Here is a 23,239-nt window from a genome sequence, read left to right as displayed (position 1 = left end):
GATGCTAGAACATCATCAGCGCATTGTCGCTCTAGAAGACGAAAACAGTAGACTGCGGAAAGAGAACACTAGTCTTAAAAACGGGCAAGGTGTCACACTAGATAGTATTGAGGAAAAAGAGGCAGACATGGAGGAAGAGGCTAACGTGCCAGCCAAACGCAAAGCCACAGACGATACCAAGACGATCGCAGTTAAAAAGACCAAATCCGTTAAACCTCTTGAGAAAAGACAGGATGAACTCGAAAGCAAAATTGACATTCTAGAAAGCAAGCTAGATATCATAAGTACACAGTTTACAGATCTGGGCACACAAATTACCCAGCAAGTTACACAGGCTATTATGACGCAAATACAACAATTTAACACAATTAATACAAAATTTGCCGACATTGAATCTTGTATGAAGACGTGGGGACCGCAAACCAGTGGAGGTGGTCCCATCAAAACAACCAGTAAGCCATATAATAAACCCTCGACACCTACGGTGGAGGGAACCGGAAAACTGTAGCTGCCACCATGGATCGACACGACCATTATACTATCTGGCAATGGAATTGTCGTGGATACAGTAGAAAAAGATCCAACTTACATCAACACCTAATTAATAAGGAACATCCTGATGTCATAATGCTACAGGAGCCACACTGTAAGGCCAAATTATCTGGGTACAGATCATTCTGTAGTGCCGACGGGGAGACGAGAGCTGTCACCACTCTAGTAAAACGTAGGTACACGGTCGTTCAGTATGATACAGGCATTGCGGATGTAGACAATATATTAATTGAGTTAATACCTGCTAGAAAAAACAATCAAAGCCTATTTGTCCTTAATGTTTATAGTAACCCAAGAATCCGACTTCCCAATTTCCGATCACTTCTCCGCAAGACCCTCACTATCGCAAAAGGCAGAGCCTTAGTGATTGGAGGGGATTTCAACGCACAACATACGGCATGGGGATACAGATTTGTAAACCCCAAAGGTAGACACCTATGGCTAGACGCACAACAAGAGGGCCTTACCCTCATCACAGACCCGTCGACTCCTACGAGGAGAGGGTCTAGTGTTAGTGTGGACACTACGCCAGATCTCACCTTTACAAAGAACATTAGGGAGGCGAATTGGCTTAACACCCAACAGGATCTCGGCAGCGATCACAATATCCTCGAAATCACTGTTAAAGCAGGGCCAAGCAAACCCAAGGGCAAACAACTGAAAATTGTAGACTGGAACAAACTCAGACAAATTCGCGAGAAAAAGGATAATACTATCACCGACATCGTGGACTGGAGCACGCAGCTGAAGCAGGATGTTAAGTCAGCCACAAAAATAATCCCCCAGGACGCGCAAATCGAGCAGGTAGACAGTAAACTCCTACATATGTGGGAAGCTAAAGAAGGTCTCCTGAGGAGATGGAAAACTCAGAGACACAACAGGACGCTCCGACGCAGGCTAGCCCGACTTAACAGACATATAGAAGCATACGCACAACAGCTCTGTAACCAACAATGGGAAGCAACATGCACTAATATGGATAATCAGTTAGGATTATCCAGAACGTGGAACTTCCTCAGGCACCTTTTGAATCCTGAGGAAAGTAAAGCCACGTACAGACAAAACATAAACAAAATCTTGCATGCATATGACAAAACTGAAGAAGCTTTTATCGATGAGGTAGCCACAAGGCTACCTCATCGATAAAAGCTTTATCGATTTATCACGGGCTAAGCCAACAACTCACCCAGATTATACAGGCACCAAAAACATACAATTAGACGAAGAGATTAGCGAAGCGGAATTGAGAGCAGCTCTACAAAAGTTAAATACTACATCTGCGCCAGGACTAGACGGAATAACTAACAAGACGATCCGAAATCTCGATGATGCCTCTCTAGAAGAACTTACCAAGTATATAAACGCATGCTGGCTATCCGGTAAAATACCACTGCAATGGAAAACGGCCCAGATTATTCTAATACCTAAACCAGGCAAGCGGCCGCAGTTGGAGAACTTGAGACCCATTTCACTCACGTCCTGTGTGGGCAAACTCATGGAGCACGTTGTCCTAGCGAGACTGACCAACTATCTCGAGGACAACGACGTTCTCCCGCCTACAATGTTGGGCTTCCGGAGAAATTTGTCTACACAGGATGCAATGCTCCAATTAAGCATCAAATTATAGATAACATCAGTCGGAACACCAAAGCTATCTTAGGATTGGACCTAAAGAAGGCGTTTGACAGTGTTACCCACGAAACAATATTAAAGAGAATAAATGAGCTAGGCCTAGGCCAGCGAGTATACAATTATATACGAGACTTCCTTACTAACAGAAAAGCATACACTAGGATAGGAGACCTTAACTCCGAAGAACTACAGATTGGAAGCGCAGGTACGCCCCAAGGCTCAGTAATATCACCGATGCTGTTTAACCTGGCTCTAATTGGATTACCAACAAAACTACAGGAAATCGATGGCCTCAATCATACCATTTACGCTGACGACATCACCCTCTGGGTGAGCGATGGCAACGATGGACAGGTCGAAAACACATTACAACGTGCAATAGAAGCAGTTGAACAATACCTAGCAGGAACCGGACTGTCGTGTTCGGCTGAGAAATCTGAGCTCCTCATTTATTTACCATCGCGACGTGGCCGAAAGCCACGCAACTACGAGGAACGAAACCATCCGGAAATTCACCTAACTACCGCGGATGGTACGCCCATACCCAAGGTTGACAAGATCAGAGTATTGGGGCTGATCATTGAAAGTAACGGCTACAATGGAGAGACCATACGTAAATTAGACAATATAACATCTCAAATCATGCGACTACTGAAGCGAATAGCCAACAAACACAGTGGAATGAAAGAAGGCAATCTGCTTAGGCTAGTCCAAGCGTTTGTAATAAGCAGAATAGTATACGTCGCATCGTACCTACGATGGTACTCGTCAGAAAGATACAAATTAGACTGCCTAATCAGAAAAATCTACAAGCAAGCAATCGGACTCTCCATCACCACCAGCAACGATAAACTACTGCAGCTAGGTCTTCACAATACACTGGATGAGCTAATCGAGGCACAACGCATAGCACAATATGAACGCCTGTCCAAAACTAAAACAGGTAGGCAAATATTGGATCGCCTGGGTATAGATTATCATGCCCAACATGGTGTCAAAGTAGATATGCCCAGACACATCAGAGGCATGATAACCGTCCCTCCAATGCCCAAGAATATGCATCCCACCCACCATCAGGGTAGGCGAAAAAGCAGAGCACGCGATATACAAAAGAAATTCGGTAACAGCAAGGACACCATATTTGTAGACGCAGCTAGGTACAGACACAAACGCGCCTACACAGCAGTGGTGATAAATTACGAGGGAAAATGCATGACGAGCGCTACAGTCAACACGCCACACGTAGAAACCGCAGAGGAAATAGCTATCGCGTTAGCCATAGCACAAACACAAGCACATATAATCATCAGTGATTCCCAGACGGCAATACGAAACTTCGCCAATGGTCGGATCTCCCCAGAGGCACTACGACTCCTAAAATTAGGTAACAACCACGACAGAAGTGTCCATCTCATCTGGACACCCGCTCACACACTACCAGACGGTAGCAATGAGGTGGCGCACCGCATGGCTCGAGAGCTTACGGACCGAGCCTCGGTTAGTCCCGCTTCAGCGACTACCGACGAGTGGGAGTGGGAAGATCGAATGACCAAATTTCATGAAATTACACAACACCATAGATTGCAGAGGCGCACATTCCCGCCGCCTCATCCAAAATTAAACAAAAAACAGTATGTCGAATGGCGGCAGTTACAAACCAGTTCCTATCCGAGTCCAGCTATCATGCACATAATACACCCAGATTTATACACGACTGACAAGTGCAGACATTGCGACTCTAGAGCCACCCTAGAGCATATCCTATGGGAATGTGCGGGTATAACACACAATAACAGTGATGCAGCCTCAAACAGCGACAGCCTCCGCGCGCGCTGGGAGTCTGCGTTGCTCAGCTCGGACCTGCAGCACCAACTCTGGGCCGTCCAGCGAGCCGAGGAAGCCGCCAAGGGCCAACAACCCTTGGCCGAAGCCTAGGCGGGGTCTAGGCCCACCCCACCAAATCGCAGGGCACTCAATAAAGTTATTTGAATGAATGAATCATGCTCGGTGCCATTATTATTCTAAGTATCAGGCATTTATTTGCTGTTGGATTCCTCTGGCTGTAGCAATGAAATTGCATATTATGCAAAGTGCTTGCTTCCCCCCCCCCCCCCCCCCCCCACAAACATAAAAAGTCACCCCCCCCCCCCCCTGGCAGAGATTTCCTAATTTACCGAATAACCGAACAGGATTTTCCGAATAACCTCAGAGTTCTCCAGAAGGGTGCCCAATTTATTATTATATTCATATTTGACTAGGTATTTGGATTTGCTACTTTATTTTCATTATAAATGATTTTCCAGTGAACCAGTTAGGGCGACTAGACGCACTCAAGATCTGTACAGGCTTTTACCCAAGGTGTTATGAAAAAAAAAACAACCAAAAAACTAGGGCACTCACGAATTTTTTGTATTGAGGAATTGCAGCAAATTTGAAGGGTCATATGTAAGTACGTATTAAAGGGTGTGATTTATTTAGGGGCCAAAGGAAGATTGCTAAACCTCTTCCTAGACGTTATTTAATCAGGTAATAAATTTTTCCCGTTTACTCGTGACTAGGCGGAGCAGAAAGGAAAGCAAGACCATATTTAAACAAAATGGGGGCGATGTAATGGCGACGTCCATCGAAAATCTGAAATATGAACAATAACTATATGCCTTAACCTCTTCAGTCCATGGATACCCGTATGGGTACATTTAAAAAACGCGCGCTTTGCCGCTATAGACCGTTTCACTGATTACAAACATAGGCCCTGCAGGGCTTCCAGTTTCGCCCACTGACGTAGCTGCTGAATGTAACTGGCAAAGAAGCAACCATGCGTTTTAAAGCATAAACCTGATAAGGCACGCGACCGGAAGTTTCTTGGGGGCGGCACGCTCGCTGCTGTTATCGCGAGCATGAAACCGTCTATAGGAGAAGACCGCTATGCGAGAACGGAAGTTTCTGCTAGCGGAAGCATCAGTTAACAAAATACCCACGAGGTGTCGCCGTAAGCCTAAGTACGCGCTCGCAGTAAACTCAAGTATGGCGGCATCACGCAAAGAAAGCGCGCACAGGCGACCACTTGAGTTTTACTTTTTAAGGCGAAAGCCTTATATTAAGTCTCATGGTGAGGTCTCCGTTTCAAGGACTTTTCAAAACCGCGTCGTCGACACGAAATGGTCCTCTTTGAATAAGAAATAATAATGCGCACAAAACCACAATTATGGGTGGAAGATTGATTAAACAAAGTTAACTGAAGTGTTATGGGTATACAGAGAGGCCAATGAGGTAAATTAAGAGTGAATTGATGGTGATTAAAGGAGTCTAGTCAGGTGATAGCTGTCAAACGAAAGGTAATGATGAGATAGAGTGAGCTAAAATAATAAGAGTAAATGAGAGTGAATGAAGGTTAATCAAGTGGTTATAGGGATAATCAGGAGTGACGAAAAGTGGAAATTTGGAGTAATAGAGCAAACAAAGTGTGATGGAAGTAAAACTGAGATGATAGAGTGAATGAAGGTGAACCAAGCAGTGATAGGGGGAATAAAGAGTGAATCAAGTGTGAATTAAGAGTGAACAAGGGGTTATGGGGAGTATCTTGCAAAAATTATATAGATAGATTTGAGGATTTAAGGGAGGGGGACTCAGCAAAAAAAATTGCTTAGTCACGGTTCGAGTTTGGTAAATCGTAGGAAGGGTGACTTGCAAAAAAAAAACATGATGGCTTGCAGAACTGACTGCAAACTGTGGTGTCAGAGTGATGATGGCTCAGCAAAGAAACAAAAAAAGAAAAAGATTGGCCGCATATCTGCTTGCTTAGCTGCAAATGACGTCGAAAGACGATTGTGTTCTGCCGCCCCTGACACGTAACACCCTCTCTCTCTCCTCCTCCCACCCCTCACGCTCTTCCCCTCCCCTCTCACTCCGCCCATGATAGATGCAATGGAGCGTGTGCTGAATTCAATTCAAATTTCCCACGTTCGCCCTGCTCTCGCGCAATCTGTTGCGACCTTTTATTACTGTTGGCTTAAACCCAGCTACAGAGCCGCGGCTTCAGTCGGCTTGTTTTTAACGCGTAGCGTTTCTTAGACACCATTTCTAACGCGTTCACGTTTCATTTACTAACGTAAAAGCCAGTACAATGTGTATTGGTAATTAACTGAACGCTGTTGATCACGGTTATGTATATATATTTTGTCTCAAATAGGCCTTAGATTTCCTTTGCGCGGTATAATGTTGACGTGTATGACACTGTGCCACCAGTGCTAGTAGCTTGGTTGGCTTTGGCCGGGCGGTTGAATCGGTTTTGGCCGGGTGGTTGAATCGAGTGACAGACAGACAAACGATTGAGGACGTTAACTGACAAAATGTAGGAGTGAGGTTGAAGATTGTTACGCAGAAGCCAAAGATAATGTTCAATAGCCTGGCAAGAGAATAATTCAGGATAGCCAGTCAGCCTCTAGACAGCCTCTGTACAGGAGGTCAGGCAAGGTTTATCTAGGTCAGTTACTCACAGGGTACCCTGATCACGAGAAAGAAATTTACAGAAGAATAAAATTGGGTTGGAGTGCATACGGCAGGCATTGCCAAATCCTGACTGGGAGCTTACCACTGTCGTTGAAAAGAAAAGTGTACAATCATTGCATTCTACCGGTGCTAATATATGGGGCAGAAAACTTGGAGGTTAACAAAGAAGCTCGAGAACAAGTTAAGGACCGCAGAAAGAGCAATGGAACGAAAAATATTAGGCCTAATGTTAAGAGACAGGAAGAGAGCAGTGTGGATCAGAGAACAAACTGGGATTGCCGATATTATAGTTGACATTAAGCGGATAAAATGGTGCTGGGCAGGCCATGCAATGCGTAAGATGGATAACCAGTGGACCATTAGAGTTACAAAATGGATACCGAGAGAAGGGAAGCGTAGTCGAAGATGGCAGAAAACTAAGTGGGGCGATGAAGTTGGGAGATGTGCAGGCGCTAGTTGGAATCAGTTAGCGCAAGACAGGGGTAATTGGAGATCGCAACGAGAGGCCTTCGTCCTGCATTGAACACAAATAGGCGGATGATGATGAAATGCACGTTACGCTAGCGTGGTTGTATAGCGCAGTGGGAGAAAGAAGACGGTGTTCCGAACGGTCACGTTTTTCATGTTCTCCGCTTCAAAGGATTTATCGGCCCCTGGCCGAGGTGCTGCTCAGGCTTCAGCCAGCAGCAATGACTACCGTATTGTTCTACCTCGTCTTCCTACCGGTAAGCTGGTTGTGGACTCCGTTTTCCTGCATGCTGACTTAGCTGGTCGACCGTACAGAGCCCAAGACTTCATAGACGCCCTTCGGAATGTTATTGACCTAAAGGAAATAACTTCTATTGGCCAATTTCAGATGTCGCACGTGTAGATGGTGACGTGCAAGTCAGCAATGAAGAAATCAAAGCTAGTCACGTGCGGGGATTTGTCAGTGAATGGAAGACGCTGCATCGTCATGGACCCTGAGCCCACGGAAGTAAAAATGAAGCTTTTATGGCTACCTGAGCGTTTGGAAGACGCCTACATTCGAGATGCACTCCAGGCTTATGGGAAAGTGAAATCTATATCAGCAGAAAGCTGGAGAGTATCGGAGATAGAACAAATGCCTACTCTAAATCGTGATGTGGTATTGTCTCTTGCTGACGGAGTAGGTGTGGGCGACGTTCCACATCTTCTACCTGTTTGTGGAGTGAAGAGCCTTGTACTGATTCCAGGCAGACCCCCGCTTTGTCTCCGCTGTAACAAGGCTGGCCACATTCGTCGCAACTGCAGAACCCCACGTTGTGAAGACTGCCGGCGCTTTGGCCACGCAGCTGAAGAATGTGTGGTAACATACGCCGATAAGCTACGACATAGGACACGACCTCCAGATGAATGCTTGCAAGATCACATAATGGATGCCACGGAGGTTCTCGACGCGACCGGAGATGTTCCATCTGCCGCGGAGACCAGTTGTGTCAGCAAGTCTCGTCTAGGTGTTAAAAACAATGTCATCGCAGAACCGCCCAAGGACAAGGAAGGTAGCAAAGCAACAGATGATCAGTCGAAGCAACAGTGCAATGAGACGCTCGTAATCACACAGCCAGTTCCTGCCCAGCAAGCTAAAGAGGCAGCCAGTAATGACTCATCTGCTACACCCAAGCTTCTCGACACGTGCCCTGTGCTGGTAGAGGGCAGCCTAAGTAACGCGGATACATCAATTCCGAAGCCCCGTGCGACAAACACATCAGAAACAAGCACGGACAGCGACACGACCAGTACCACAAGAAAAGCACATCGCCGCAAGACATCGAAACATTCGGGAAAGTGCCGATGATCACGGTCCAGGAGGCCTGGTGGGGGTTCGGAGGGAGCCTCACCGTTGCCCTCAAGGACCGACCACATAGATAATTAGGTCCGTATAGTGGTTAGTCACCATGGCGCTGACACAGCAACTTCTCTTGGCAACTTTGAATGTACGGGGCCTTAGGTCTTTGCAGAAACAGGCACAGCTTCGCCGGCTTCTATCTAGGCATCGCCTCGACTTCATCGCCGTGCAGGAGACGAAGATTGAGAGTGATGATGAAACAGAAAGGGCCTTGCGACCTTTTCTGTCTGAGTATAATGTCTGCGTTTCACACGGTCTTGGTTTATCCGCGGGCTGCTTCCTGTTTCTAAAAAAGAGCCTACTTTGTTCAGCATTTAGTTACCATGTGGACGCTGAAGGTCGATATGTATACTGCGATTTTGTGTTGCAGGGTGTGCCATGGCGAATAGTTAACCTCTACGCATTTAATGACGCTGCCAACGAATTCTTTATTTGATACTGTGTCTAGTCTACTGGATTGTGAACGCTGCATTGTGTTAATGGGAGATTTCAATGTGTATGTGATCCGAGTGATCGAAGCGGGATTAACATTCAGCGAGACAGGAGTGGGCAAGTTTTGTCTAACGTGATAGAGAATGCAGGGCTCATAGATATAGGAGCATCGGGACAGGGTTCTTGCTCTTATACACGAATTCAAGGTCACTCTTACGCCTGCCTTGATCGAATTTATGTCTCTTCATCACTCCTCTCCCGAGGACTGTCTTGTAGTACTATCCCAGTTTCGTTCTCTGGTCATTGTATGGTTATCGCAAAGATTGGTGAGAAATCTGTAACCAATTTTCGACCACAGTGGGCACTCTGGAAACTTAACTCTGAGCTCCTAAATGATCAGGAATTTATTAATAGTGTGTGTATGGCACTAAAAACTTGTTTTCCTACAGACTTGCCATTATTTGCTGCTTGGGAACTCTTTAAGCAAGAGGTTCGCACAGTGGCTATAGAAATTAGGTCGGTGAAAGCATTTTATAGAAAGAATGAAGAAAAAATGCTTCTCAAGAGCCTAAGTAGCTTTTACGAGATGAAATGCGAATGCCAGGCACTTACATAGAAGACATAGAAAATATTATATGTGAATTACAAAAGTATGACGCACTGCGTTACCGAGGTGCGCGAGTTCGATCTCGAAACAGGCGTGCTTTGCACTCTAAACAGCCAACACGTCAAGCTTTACTTGATGAGCAACGTCACGGTATTTCAAAAGTAATTTCGGAAATATACTCCAAAGGTAGTCTTGTAACAAATACGAATGACAGAATTTCACAGTTTGAAAGTTACTACAATGCTTTGTTAGTGCACCTCCCGAAGATCGTGATGCAAAAGTCTTGGAGAGTTTCGTGTCTCTAGAAAAACCTTTACAGAATGAGGAGTGTGCATTCATCAGTGGTACTGTTACCATCCAAGAAATTGAGCTAGATATTGATCAGCTGCCTTTACCGAAAAAACCCGGCCCTGATGGACTTTCAAGCGAATTTTACAAAGCGTTCAAAGGAATTATCAGTTCCATATTATTGGATATATTTATTAGAAGTGTAGAGGTGGACGCCCTTCCGCAATCCTTTTGCAAAAACAACACAGTTTTAATCCCAAAAAGCTCAGGTAAGGAAAAACTGCGTTCTGTTGAAAGCTACAGACCAATCACGTTGTCAAACGTTTATTATAAAATTTTTGCAAAAGTTTTATCTGATAGATTACAATTTGCGATGTCGATTCTCATTGGTTCCCATCAGACGTGCGGAATTAGAGGTCGATCAATTCAGACCAACATACATATCGCCCGTACACTTCTTGAGTATTGTTACGGTTCCACTGAGCAGCTTGCAATGCTCCCAGTAGACCTTGTTAAAGCTTTTGATCGAGCCAGTCATTCCTATTTATTTGCTCTTCTGGAACACGCCAATGTTGGCTCCATTGTGCTTAAAGGCGTTAGGCTTCGCTACACCCATTGTTCTACTCGTTTAGTTATTAACGGCCATCTCTCCAAACCCGTTGCTATCTGCTCTTCGGTAAAGCAAGGATACCCGATGTCCCCACTACTCTTCGCCCTTTACCTGGAACCACTATGCTTAAGCGTAATTCAGTAAAGTTCCATCCATGGCTTCAACATGCAGGGGAATGAGGTTAAGGTGTTAGCTTACGCAGATGAGCTAGCGGTTTTCTGAACAGATAAGCCCAGTGTTGAAAAGGTTGTAGCTACAATAGAGACATTTGGCAGCGTATCAGGAGCACAAATGAACTCCTCGAAAAGCTTAGGCTCGGTGCAGGTTCGGCTCCTGGTGTTGTAAGCCAGAACAGTTTGCAGACATTAAATGGACTGGTGTTCCGCCAACCTAACTATTGGAAAGAACGGGTTTCGGCCTTGCAAAGTTACGCTCAGACATTCGTTCCATACCGACTTTCTATTTTCGGCAAGGCTGAAGCCTGCAATAAGTTTTTGGCAACCAAAATATACTACGTATTGCAATCCAAAATCAAAAAAAGATGGCTGACTAATGGAGTAGCACACGAGGAATAAGGATTATAAACAGGGATAAGGTGCCTCTTTGCCACTTTCTCGCTCTCCCGCTCTTGTACCCTCGTCTTAGAAACCGCGCCTAGCCAGTCAAGCGCCGGCGCTCATTTTCTTTTCAGTCTCTCCCTTTACAGCCAGCCACAGCGGACATCGACGTGACGTCACTCCACTAACCCTTTAAAACTAACCCGCCGAGGATGACGAGGCCGCCTTTGACGAAGATAGGTCCTCCTATCGAAACGTTGGCCAGCCTTTCTGAGGCACCTTATCCCTGTTTATAATCCTTATACTACGTATTGCAAGTTACTCACTGTGCCAGACTCTACATCCAACGCTTTCACCGAATTTTTGCAACTTTCATATGGTCCTCCGCTTTTGAGCCCATGAGGTGAGACAATGTTTTTAGACCAGTTAGTGAGGGTGGGCTCGGCTTAGTGCATCTTTACGTGCGGCAAATAGTGTCTCGTTTCTTCTTTTTTGGCGATGCTTCGCATCCTATAATTCGGTCATTCATACAAGTCACACTTGTTGATGCTTTGCCTGATTTAGTTGTGTCATCAAATTTTTCTTCGCGTTTATGCTTGTTGGGGTTCATGCAAGAGGTTTACTTGGCGGTTCGTTCCCTGACAGTTCGGTTTTCCACTGAATACTTACACTCCGTGTTACGTAAAAGGTTATACAAAGATTTACTGTTCATGCTATTTCCACCTCCATTTTACCGATCACTATACATTGAATGGCCAGGCCACGATGTACTAAGGCGGTTTCGTAAACTGTATATATCCCCATGCTGCAAAACATTCTTTTATAACCTATATAGTGAAATGTTACCGGTAAAAACATGGCTACAGAAAAAGGGTATATTTGTGTCCTTTGTTAATTGTCATCTTTGTGACGTGCCAGAGACAATTGAACACTGTTTTATTGGCTGCAAAGATGCCATTCTATTTTGGGATATCCTCCAACGGACTCTAAAGAAACACTTTGAAATCAGCCCCCATACAGTGCGATACCTGCTGCCGACCTCTGATCACAATGTACCGTTCGACATGTTTTTTCTCATGGGAATGCACAGTTTGTTGAAGGCACGAATGATGGACCGCAACGCCGAACCGGTTGTACCTACAAGGGTACATTTCATCCAGATGACTGTGCATCTAAAACATATTTATGATGGACTTGATGTTCAACCGGACTGGTACCCCATTTTGGTGAGGTGCTTAGCCTTACCACCCTTTTAAAGCGGAACAGTGCCTGTTCTGTTTTCAGTGTGTAAATCATTGTGCCCGCCATCCTATGAGTGTGCACAATTGGTGGGTGTTTTATTGGATTACATGTTAAAGTAAAAATACCATAAAAGAAAAAGAAAGTTGTATAGCGCAGTGTTTATGACGCTCGCCTTCGGACCGTGGGTACCCGGCTTCGAATCCTGCCTTGCCAAGAACGTTAATTTGTTTTTATTTATTTATTCTCTCGGGCGGCGAGCTAAGACGCGCCAGGATGACGTCACGGCGCATGCGCAGTTGCGCGCAGCTGACGGGAGCTCGGCGGAGCCGTGTCTGTGTGGCGTCGCCTGGTTGCCATTGCCGCGGCGCGGCAGTTTCGTGCCACACGCACACATTACGGTTGGCTTAAACTGCGGAAAGAAAACGACGAGGCTCGTGCCAATGCTGATAATGATAATTTCGTGGCACACACACAAATTACGGCTGGCTTAAACTGCGGAAGAAGACGACGAGGCTCGTGCCAATGCTGATAATGATAATTTCGTGGCACATATTACGGCTGGCTTAAACTGCGGAAGAAGACGACGAGGCTCGTGCCAATGCTGATGATGATAATTTCGTGGCACACACACAAATTACGGCTGGCTTAAACTGCGGAAGAAGACGACGAGGCTCATGCCAATGCTGATGATGATAATTTCGTGGCACACACACAAATTACGGCTGGCTTAAACTGCGGAAGAAGACGAGGCTCATGCCAATGCTGATGATGATAATTTCGTGGCACACACACAAATTACGGCTGGCTTAAACTGCGGAAGAAGACGACGAGGCTCGTGCCAATGCTGATGATGATAATTTCGTGGCACACACACAAATTACGGCTGCCTTAAACAGCTTCGCTGTTAAAAAAGACATTTCCTTTTTTAAGGGGGGTGGGGTTGTGGGTTTATAAGTTGCAGAAAACAAACAGACATCAGGAAACGATATGGAAAACGTCGTCTGTGTTGGTCACTCTTTAGCATCCGGATTTAATTTTATTCACTCATTTTATTATGCCTATTGGCAAAAAAAAAAACCGGGCCCAGCGTGTTGACGGCGTTGTCAGAACCGCTTGCTTTGCATACAGCAGCAGAAAGCAGTGGGAGAAAACTAAACAACAAAAGTGAAAGCAGTGGCTATTCGTGTAGCTATGCTGTCAAGCGAGCAGTTTCGTTTTGCCGTGCTTTCGGCAAGATGGCGGATGGCACTTAGCTGCAAGTCGATAGATGACGCTTGATATTTTGAATACGCGCTGTTGAAATCACAGCTATCCTGCGCTGATGAAATTACGGAAATATCAGGCGAACTTAGAGTACTCGTAGCAATCATGGCTTGCGAGATTGCTGAGAAAAAAGGCATTTAGTATCGCTTCCACTAGAAAAATCTGTTCCTGTTTCACGTCATAAGAACGTTTGGCCTTACTCGTACATGACACATATCTCATATCTCGCTTTAGCACACCGCCAAGAATGCCATATGAAGAATTCTTAAACTACGCAGTTCGCGAAGGATTTTCGCAGATCGATGAGCCTACGACATCCCTTGCGAATCAACATCAAAATTGTAGTTGTTCCATTTAGGACATGGAGATAAAAATATGTCTCACTGCACGCTTACAGGTGAAGTATCTCGTGGGCAGCAACGTTCCAACCCGCCTTGAAGTCATCGTATATTAACGCACCACAGGAACTGGTGCAGGCTGCACCCAAGTATGCTATTCCTGCAGGAGCAAAAGGCAAAAAAAAAGCCGCAACCGATTAAAATATATTCGGGCAATAAAACGTGTCATGAAACAATTCGAGAAAATTAAAAGAACACTTCAAAATACACTGTTCTAGAGACTGAGAGCCTTTACCATTACCGACCCTAATACTAAAGAAATTGATCTTTATGGAAGGGGGTTTATTAACGTCGGACGGCAGGCGGAAGTATTGCACGACGGGCACAAGACAGTCTCAGTCGGTTGTCAGCAGCTCGCCATCTACGCTCGCACCTCCAGCCAAGACAGTCCCACTGCTGCGTCCGTTGCTCCATCCCCACTACAGTACCCCGGCGGCGAAGGGATGCCATCCTGGTGACTCAAGGCGACGTGAGAACAAGGGGGTCATCATATGTCTTTAGGCGGCTCACGTGGACCACCTGGTGGCCAAGACGACGCTTGTCGGAGGTTGAGTTGAGCGGCTCAGTAACATAGGTGACGGAAGATAGGCATTCGATGACGCATTAAGGGCCTTGGTACTTGGGGGCAAACTTAGGAGTCAGGCCAGGGGAATGAAACGGTATGCGGAGCCATCCGAGGGAGCCGACGGCGAAAGCTTGTGCAGTCAGATTGCGGTCATGGCGATCTTTCTGGAGGGCTTGGTTGTCTGTAGTAAATGAACGGGCCAGCTGACGACACTCTTCAGCATATTGAGCTATTTCAGAAACTGGGCTGAATTCGGAGATGTCCGGACGATACGGCAAAATGGTGTCGGGTGCATGGTTGGCGGCCATATAAAAGAAAGAATGGGGAAAGCTGGTGGTCGACTGTGTCGCGGTATTATAGCATAAGTGACGATCGGAAGAATGACATTCCAGTTAGAGTGGTCAGAAGCAATGTACATGGACAGCATGTCTGCCAGCGTTCGGTTGAAGCGCTCTGTTAACCCGTTGGCCTGTGGGTGGTAGGCTGTAGACGTGCGGTGAACTGTACGGCATGAACGAAGGAGCTCCTGAAGGACATCGGATAAAAACACACGAGCTCTGTCGCTCAATAGCTCGCGTGGTGCGCCATGGCGGAGGACGAAATGACGTAAGATGAAGTTCGCAACATCACGAGCACCAGCCGAAGGAAGCGCGGCTGTTTCCGCATACCTCGTTAGATGGTCCACTGCGACGATGACCCATCTGTTGCCAGCGGCAGAGCACGGAAGGTGGGCCATATAGGTCGATCCGACACGGTCGAGGCTCGTGCAGGACACGATAAAGGCTGCAGGAGTACGGGCGAATGGGGAAATGGTTTCCTGTGTTGACACAATTGGCAAGACCGAATGTATTTCGGACATAGGTATATAGTCCACGCCAGTAATAACGTTGGCGGAGCCGCTCATACGTTTTACAGTGCACCAGCGTGATCATGTTGGGGGTCAGCATGAAAGTATGCGCAGACATTCGACCGCATGTGGCTAGGGATGACAAGCAGCCATTTACGGCCATCCGGTCGATAGTTGCGACGATATAATAGTTCGTCCCGTATCGCGAAATGCGTGGCTTGGCGGCGAAGTGACGTGGGTGTGCAGAAGTTGGCGGTGCGGAAATAACATTCAAGAGAGAGGCGATGCAGGGGTTTTTTCGCTGTTCAGATGGCATGTCTGTGGCGGTCAGAGCAGCAGGGAAATGCACCAGTTGAATACGGCTCTTCAGCCGATTTCACGGGAGATCGGGAGAGCGCATCAGCGTCAGAGTGCTTTCGCCCCGATCGGTATACCACGCGAATGTCAAATACTTGCAGGCGAAGAGCCCAACTTCCAAGGCGACCAGAAGGATCCTTCAGGGAAGCCAACCAACACAGAGCGTGATGGTCAGTCACCACGTCGAATGTGTGGCCGTATAAGTATGGACGAAACTTGCTTATTGCCCACACAATCGCCAGACACTCTTTTTCGGTTACTGAGTAGTTGGATTCCGCAGCCGTGGCCTCGTGGAAGAGCGCCCGCCTCGGCTTGGGAGGTTGTGGGTTCGATTCCCACCACAGTGTTGCCAGGTTTGACTATATATAGCCAAATGGGCTACAGAAAAAAAAAGTTTGGCGTCGACTTGGACGAGTTGGCTATGTGGCTATATTTGGCTACTGAAAATCTGCGACTTGGCTTTGTTTGGGCTATAAGTGGCGCCCTAATCAACGCTCCAGAAGTCGCTCTGATCGAGTAGAAACAAATCTCGATGGCTATGTTTTAGCTGGCTCAGCCGGCAGCGCGCCTGTGCGTGTGTGCGTGCACGAAATGTCCTCCCCCCCCCCTCCATTCTCTGCGCCGTTGTCTGAGCCGGTGGCTTTGATCTTGGATGTACTGAAACTTACACCGCGCTTCACCATGAGACACCCGATCCCCGGGCATCAGGATGAACCTGGTAGTAGAGGGTTTTTAACAGTTCATGTAGTACTAACATCGCTATACTCAGAGAGCAATAAAACAGGGTCGAGAGATCGTGGCGCCAACATGAAAAAGCACGGGTAGATGACACGCTCCAGTGTGTTCATGGCCATGGCTTCTTGGTGAAGTATCGCGCCGGGCACAGCTTTCGACCTGCTTCACGTTTCTCACGCTAAGCTTTACTGCCATTTCCCTTTTCCTGAGAGATGAATTTTTGTTCGTGCTTACATTAGAGGTTCATTTCCATAGGTTAGACTTAAGATCGAATCCTCCTCGGAGAGGAGAATCGAACCATGGAGAAGCGGGTCAAGTATGCTAGAAAAGTAATAAAGAATGGGAGCAAGACCCCGAGCCCAAAGTGGGTCCTGCTGCGTTTACTTATAGATGGTTTGCCCTTAACGTGATAGATGCAGGTACTTATGGTACTTATAGGTACTTATAGTAATATCGAAACGACGGTGTAAAAAGGAAGGTGATCCGTGGCGGCGCGAGGCGCGGCCACGTAGTGTGACTCTACGCACGCCGCTGCCGCAAGGGGCAGCACCTGTTCTGGGGGCCACATTTTCCCTCGCTTTGCTGGTGCTTTTATGGGCAGCGCGGCAGAAGTGCTTTATTTCGATGAATATATGTCGTTCGCCTGCTTAAAACGACTCTACTTGGTTGGAGGAACGTCCCTTTATATTCTGCCGACATTCCGATTGACTCCGACGCGGCGACAGCGGTAGCGCAGCGCGCCGTCTGCTCGAGCAGACGACGCGTCTCTCTCGTGTTCGAAATGACGGTATTTTGACTGTACGTGGCATGAAACCTTCTACCTGCTCAGGATTTGGCGTCTAATAACGAAAAATTGCCTATAGTTTGGTATGGGTGTTTAAATGCTGACGGAGGTCGTAAATTATCCACTGTTGTGCCGCTTCTCCAAGGCCTCCTGAACACGTGCTGCCCTAGCGGTGGCGCTCACTTCCGGTCACACGAAGTGGCCGCTCTCTCGCCCTAGCGCGGGCGCGCCGTCGGAACACCTATCTTCTTACACCGTGATCGAAACATGTTTGCCACGATGCCATCAGTGCGCCACGTCCCAATGTGTTAGCTAGGCAGATGATGTGTCGCGCTGCTGGCTCGAGGAGGGGGGTTGGATACGTGGCCACGGCGGCCGCATTGCGATCGAGGCAAAATGTAGGAACATCCGTGTACTTACATTTATGTGCACGTTAAAGAACCCAGGAGGTCAAAATTAATCCGGAATCCCCCACTGCTTCATGCCTCCCAGTCATATCGTATTTTTGGCACGGCGAACCCAGTAATTATTAGCATATCAACATGGTTTGCTTTTTGAGAGCAACCAGTTTTCACAAGGTTACCACTGTTATCAATTTGTCGTTTACCTTTGCTCTTCCTGAGCCGTCGCGGCTTTTGCCATTTCAAGCGAGCTACGTTCGAGACGTGCTCGACGCTGCAAACGACGGCACCTTTCTTACACTGGAGTGCCGTTTTGCGCAGCAGCCATTTAAAGCTTCGCTTACACCGACTGAGACAGCCAGTGGCATATCTGTTGTCTCACTTCTTTTTAACGCATGTTCTTGGCATGCGAGAGACCTAAGATCGCGGCCAGGTTGATGTAAATGGAAACTATAGAGTGTGTCCAGGTAACCCGGGCCAAGCTAATTAACGAGAAAGCAAGATAGGACGATGAGACAAATAACGCGAGATATCATAGCGCGAAACACTTGTTTGGCTCATAAAAAGAAGCCGTGGGCGCGTCACCGTCGCAGACCGCTGGGCAGCTGAAGTTTTCTACGTTGTAGGTAGATGTCACGTGAGAGCCAATGGTGCTGAACATTATTTCGCGTTCACGTGAGCTGAAAATCAGAGTTCGTAGTTATTACTGCAATAACCAAAATTGTAATTCAGTTCTATTTGCCATAAAATAAAAGCCATCATTCGCCCTCTGCAGCGATTCGTTGGAACTTGAAAGCTTTCGGGGCCAACCAGAAAGTGTTCTGTGTGCAAGCGTGATGTCGACCGTCATGGCGGCAAGGACATTTGGTTACAACGGGTTGTGCAAAAAAGTATTCCCGTAGTTGAATGTGAAAATTTATATAGAAATAAAACTGCAAATAAAAATGGCTACATTTGGCTACGAAATATTTTGCTCTCTTTTTGTGTTTGGCTACATTTGGGCTACAATTTCTCTAACTTTGGGCTACGCCGCCTCGTCCGACCTGGCAACACTGTCCCACCACCGCCGGGCACCCACTGGTTCAAATGGGTACAAGCGTACCCCGGCCTGGCATTCGGCTTTCTTCAGGGCTGATACGCTTGGGAAAGGAACCTGGGCCCTGAATTCCCGTCGAAACCCTCGTGAGGACAGCATAGCATAGTCTAGCATAGGCTACAACATACTCGGAAAATCCTGGTTTGCGTAGCGCGAGTGCTGCACCAAGACCGACACCGCTGGCGTCCGTGTGTACTTCGGTTGGCGCAGTGGTCGTAGTGGCGTAGAATGGGCTGTGAGGTAAGCAGATGCGGTAATGTAGTGAAGGTGCCGTCGCAGGCTTGAGTCCAATTTGATAGGTCACCAGGGCTAGCAAGTAGCTTAGTAAGCGGTGCCATGATGGAGGCAAAGTTCCGACAAAGCGATGAAAATACGAGCATAAGCCCACAAAGCTGCGCAGTTCTTTTAGTGTAGTTGGCTTAGGAAACTCTGCAACGGCGCGAAGTTTGTCAGGCTCAGGAAGAATACGTGTTTTGACGCTACATGACCCAGTATGGTGAGCTGGCGAGCCCCGAAGTGACACTTCTTCAGGTTGAGTTGAAGGCTTGCGTTGGTAAGCATTGGAGAATCGTGCGCAAACGGGCGAGATGTGTAGCGAAATCGGGGGCGAACACGACGACGTCATCTAGATAGCAGAGACAATCTGCAATTTGAGACCGCGTAAAATGCTGTCCATCATTCGCTCGAATGTTGCAGGCGCATTGCAAAGTCCAAATGGCATGACTGTGAATTCGTATAAGCCTTCTGGTGTGATGAACGCGGTCTTTGGACGGTCACACTCGGCCATTGGGACTTGCCAATAACCCGAACGCAAGTCGAGCGATGAGAAGAATTCGGCGCCTTGTAGACAATCGAGGGCGTCGTCTATGCGAGGAAGAGGGTAAACATCTTTTCTAGTAATTTTGTTGAGACGCCGGTAGTCCACACAAAACCTAATGGAACCGTCTTTGTTCTTGACTAGCACAACGGGGGATGACCAAGGACTACAGGAAGGCTTGATGACTCCACGCTGAAGCATGTCGTTAACTTGTTCCGTAATTATACGACGCTCCGCTGGTGATACCTGGTAAGGGCGCTGTCGCAAAGGGGTGTTGGTTCCGGTGTCAATTCTGTGAACAACAGTGTTCGTTCGACCTAATGATGCTTGAGGGAAGTCAAAAGAGTTTCTAAACTCGTTGAGAAGGGAAACAAGCTGCGCACATTGATCCGGAGTGAGGTTACTGTCGATGGCAGGGGAAAATACGTCCGAGGACACGTCATCGGATGCAAGATGAGGTGTCAGCGCGTTCAGGTCAGGGTTCGAATTGGGCTCGTAGGAATCAATAGGCACGAACATCATCGTCGACTGACTGAACGTGGCCAAGCGTCTCATTACGGCGCAACGTGATAGGGCATGAGGTAGCGTTGGAATAAGTATTCCGGAGGCATCCTGGTGAAGTGCTAGGACGGCAAATGGCAGACGCATGGTGGCGGCGACTGAATACGTCAGATGCGTGAACAGAACTGTAGTTCAATGAGGGCAGCACATTAAACAGGAACAATGACAGCACTGAGAGGGGGCAGGTCAGTGACAGCAGCCACGACAAGATTGTCAACACCAGACATGGGCATATGGACAGAAGGTACAACGCCAAATACAGACAGTTCAACCTGAGCGTAAGCGCAGTCTATAACGGCGTGATGGTGCGACAAGAAATCCCACCCAAGGATCACATCATGAGAACACGAAGTCAAACAATAAACTCAATGTTGTACAGTCGCCAATGACGACCTTAGCCGTGCATGCTGCAATGGATTCGCTGTGCGCTTGCAGTACTGAGGGAAAACGCTGTAGGTGGCGTTGTGACTTTACGAAGTGAGCGGCAAAGTTTCTGACTAAATTTTCATGGTGTGACACCGTTGTTATTTATAGACACAATAACGTGTAATTTAAATGGCTTACAAGTCTACAAGCATTACTTCATGGTTTTATGATATACTTTGCTATCGCTATCAATGATTGGCTTTCAGGTGAAACTGAGACAATTTGTGACAGTGACGTAATAATTTGCGATGATCGAAAGCTAGGTTTAGCATCGGCTTCACCGCATTATCGCACAGCGGTGTGTCTCGACCGGACGGTCGGGAAACGAAGTCGACACTAAAAGCTGATGCTTGGAGCATCCCGATTTTGAATTCATAAATTCCTTTTTCTTTGCTCAGCAGATTTCCAGGCATTGTACTCAGCAAATTCTATTGCGATAACAATATTGCATAAATAATATTACTCACAGGGGACCCTGATCATGAGAAAGAAATTTACAGAAGATAAAATTGGGTTCGAGTGCATACGGCAGGCATTGCCAAATCCTGACTGGGAGCTTACCACTGTCGTTGAAAAAAAAAAGGTGTACAATCATTGCGTTCTACCGGTGCTAACATATGGGGCAGAAACTTGGAGGTTAACAATGAAGCTCGAGAACAAGTTAAGGACCGCACAAAGAGCGATGGAACAAAAAATCTTAGGAGTAACGTTAAGAGACAGGAAGAGAGCGGTGTGGATCAGAGAACAAACGGGGGTAGACGATATTCTAGTTGACATTAGCGGAAGAAATGGAGCTGGGCGGCCATGTAATGCGTAGGATGGATAACCGTGGACCATTAGGGTTACAGAATGGATACCAAGAGAAGGAAGCGCAGTCGAGGACGGCAGAAAGTCAGGTGGGATGATGAGGTTAGGAAATTCGCAGGCGCAAGTTGGAATACGCTAGCGCAAGACAGGGGTAATTGGAGATCGCAGGGAGAGGCCTTCGTCCTGCAGTGTACATAAATATAGGCTGATGATGATGATGATGATATTACTATTGCGATAAAAAAAATAAATGTATCCCGAATACTTCCAGATATAGCTTTTAACAGGGGCATATCAAAGCATTCTGCTGGCAAGGGGTGTGACGCAAGCATTTTCTGACGCCGCTCGGGCTCTGTCATACTTCTCTTGAGGATACACGCGGACGGGCAGAAAACTAGGCACTGCCAGATTCTACCCCCAAGCGAACAGCGAGAACGTTCGGAATCACGGATATCTGTTAATGACTCTGCATTTAGACAGCAAACCAAAGATGCAACTACACCAAGACGGCGAGTACAATTTAGGCGATGTACAACGAAAACTTTAGTATCTGTCGTAATAATGTTGCTCCTACTCTCTCAACTCGATTTATAAGCGCGTACAACTCGTGTTTGACCGGGAGAAATTTTTTTTTGTCTAGCTTCATTTTCGTTTCCTTCATCTTCCGTACACTTCAAATATAAACAACAAATAATTTCCTTGATGCTTTCATAGACTTCAGAGTTGTTGATTTGTATTGATACGGACCAGCATTTATGATGAAGCAGTAGAGCACCAGGATCTCTGCCAGGGGGGGTTGAATTTTGGTGTTGGGGGGAGGGAATGCAAGCACTTTGCATAATATGCAATTTCCTTGCTTTAGCCAGCGGAATCCAACAGCGAATAAAATATCTAATAATTCTAATAATGTAATGACACCAGGTTGATGACGATTTATTTCTTCAGCGTTTTACGCAAAGTAATCTAAGAGTGAATGAATAAATACAAGACAGTGATCGAGTGTTTTTGTTAATCAGGAAAATTCGACCTCAAGCCACTTCCTGAATTGTAACGACAATGTGAACGAGCACTGAAGGCACACGTTGGACTGGTGGGGCTGGACGCGGGGGGGGGGGGGGGGGCGTTACAACACCCAAACCACCCCTACCCCCTCCCGTCCGTCGGTGCCCACTGTGACGAAGAGGCCAGCGGTGTGAAGACGACGACGCCAGTTTTGAAGCTAGCGCGGTCGGTATGTGCCCGTGACTCTTAAATGAATCAGCGGACTCGCTCGCATCGTCGCCACTTAAATATTAGTCTCAAATATTCTTCCTGATTCGCTTTTACAACATGAGCTAGATTTAGAGGCCTTGTATTTCTAAATTGTAATCAATCATCCCTACTTTCCGCAGATAATTTTCGATATCTAAATTTCCGGTGGAACACGAGCAAATGCCTTTCAGGACATTGCGACGAGACCGTATCAAGCTTCTGTTGTAGAGTTTCCCGCCTAAATGCTTACCTAAAGTTTCTGTAACTAAGGTCTGCTATTTTTCCAAGGAACCAAAAACAATGCACCATTTCCATTCTTGCCGTCGCTTCTCTTCCATCCACAGATGTTTCTCATATTTAAATCTAGTAAGCTGGGTGTTAGCGCTTACTACACAAACATTTTGTCCATTGTGCCTGTCAATTAAGCCCAAGCCATGCGTCGTGATTACTTATATACAAAAGTTCATTGAAGCGTCAGGAAGGTTTCGCTGCTAGGGTACCGACCGTGGAACACCACTTTATTTTCATTTTATCCTAAATTATTTATAGGCCTTCTCGAAATTCTGTTATTCATTTATTCATGTATTACACCTCAAGGGTCCCGTTAGGGACATTATGCGAGGGGTTTAGCATTT

General features: G+C 46.7%; 1 protein-coding gene across 6 annotated transcripts in view; it reads right to left on the bottom strand.

The window, feature by feature from the left end:
- Positions 1–23,239, bottom strand: part of LOC125939991 (zinc metalloproteinase-disintegrin-like atragin) — a 178,911-nt gene that overhangs the window by 37,409 nt on the left and 118,263 nt on the right. The window contains exon 10 of one of the 6 annotated variants that reach the window (XM_049655607.1): positions 13,955–14,057. The exons of the other annotated variants lie outside the window; for them this stretch is intronic. Within the exon in view, the coding sequence (XP_049511564.1) occupies positions 13,955–14,057 (103 nt within the window). The remainder of the gene's footprint in view (positions 1–13,954; positions 14,058–23,239) is intronic. 6 annotated transcript variants of the gene reach the window in all.

This window comes from Dermacentor silvarum, chromosome 9 (assembly GCF_013339745.2).
Source record: "Dermacentor silvarum isolate Dsil-2018 chromosome 9, BIME_Dsil_1.4, whole genome shotgun sequence".
NCBI classification, from domain to species: domain Eukaryota; kingdom Metazoa; phylum Arthropoda; class Arachnida; order Ixodida; family Ixodidae; genus Dermacentor; species Dermacentor silvarum.
This window is presented reverse-complemented; position numbering and strand designations above follow the sequence as displayed.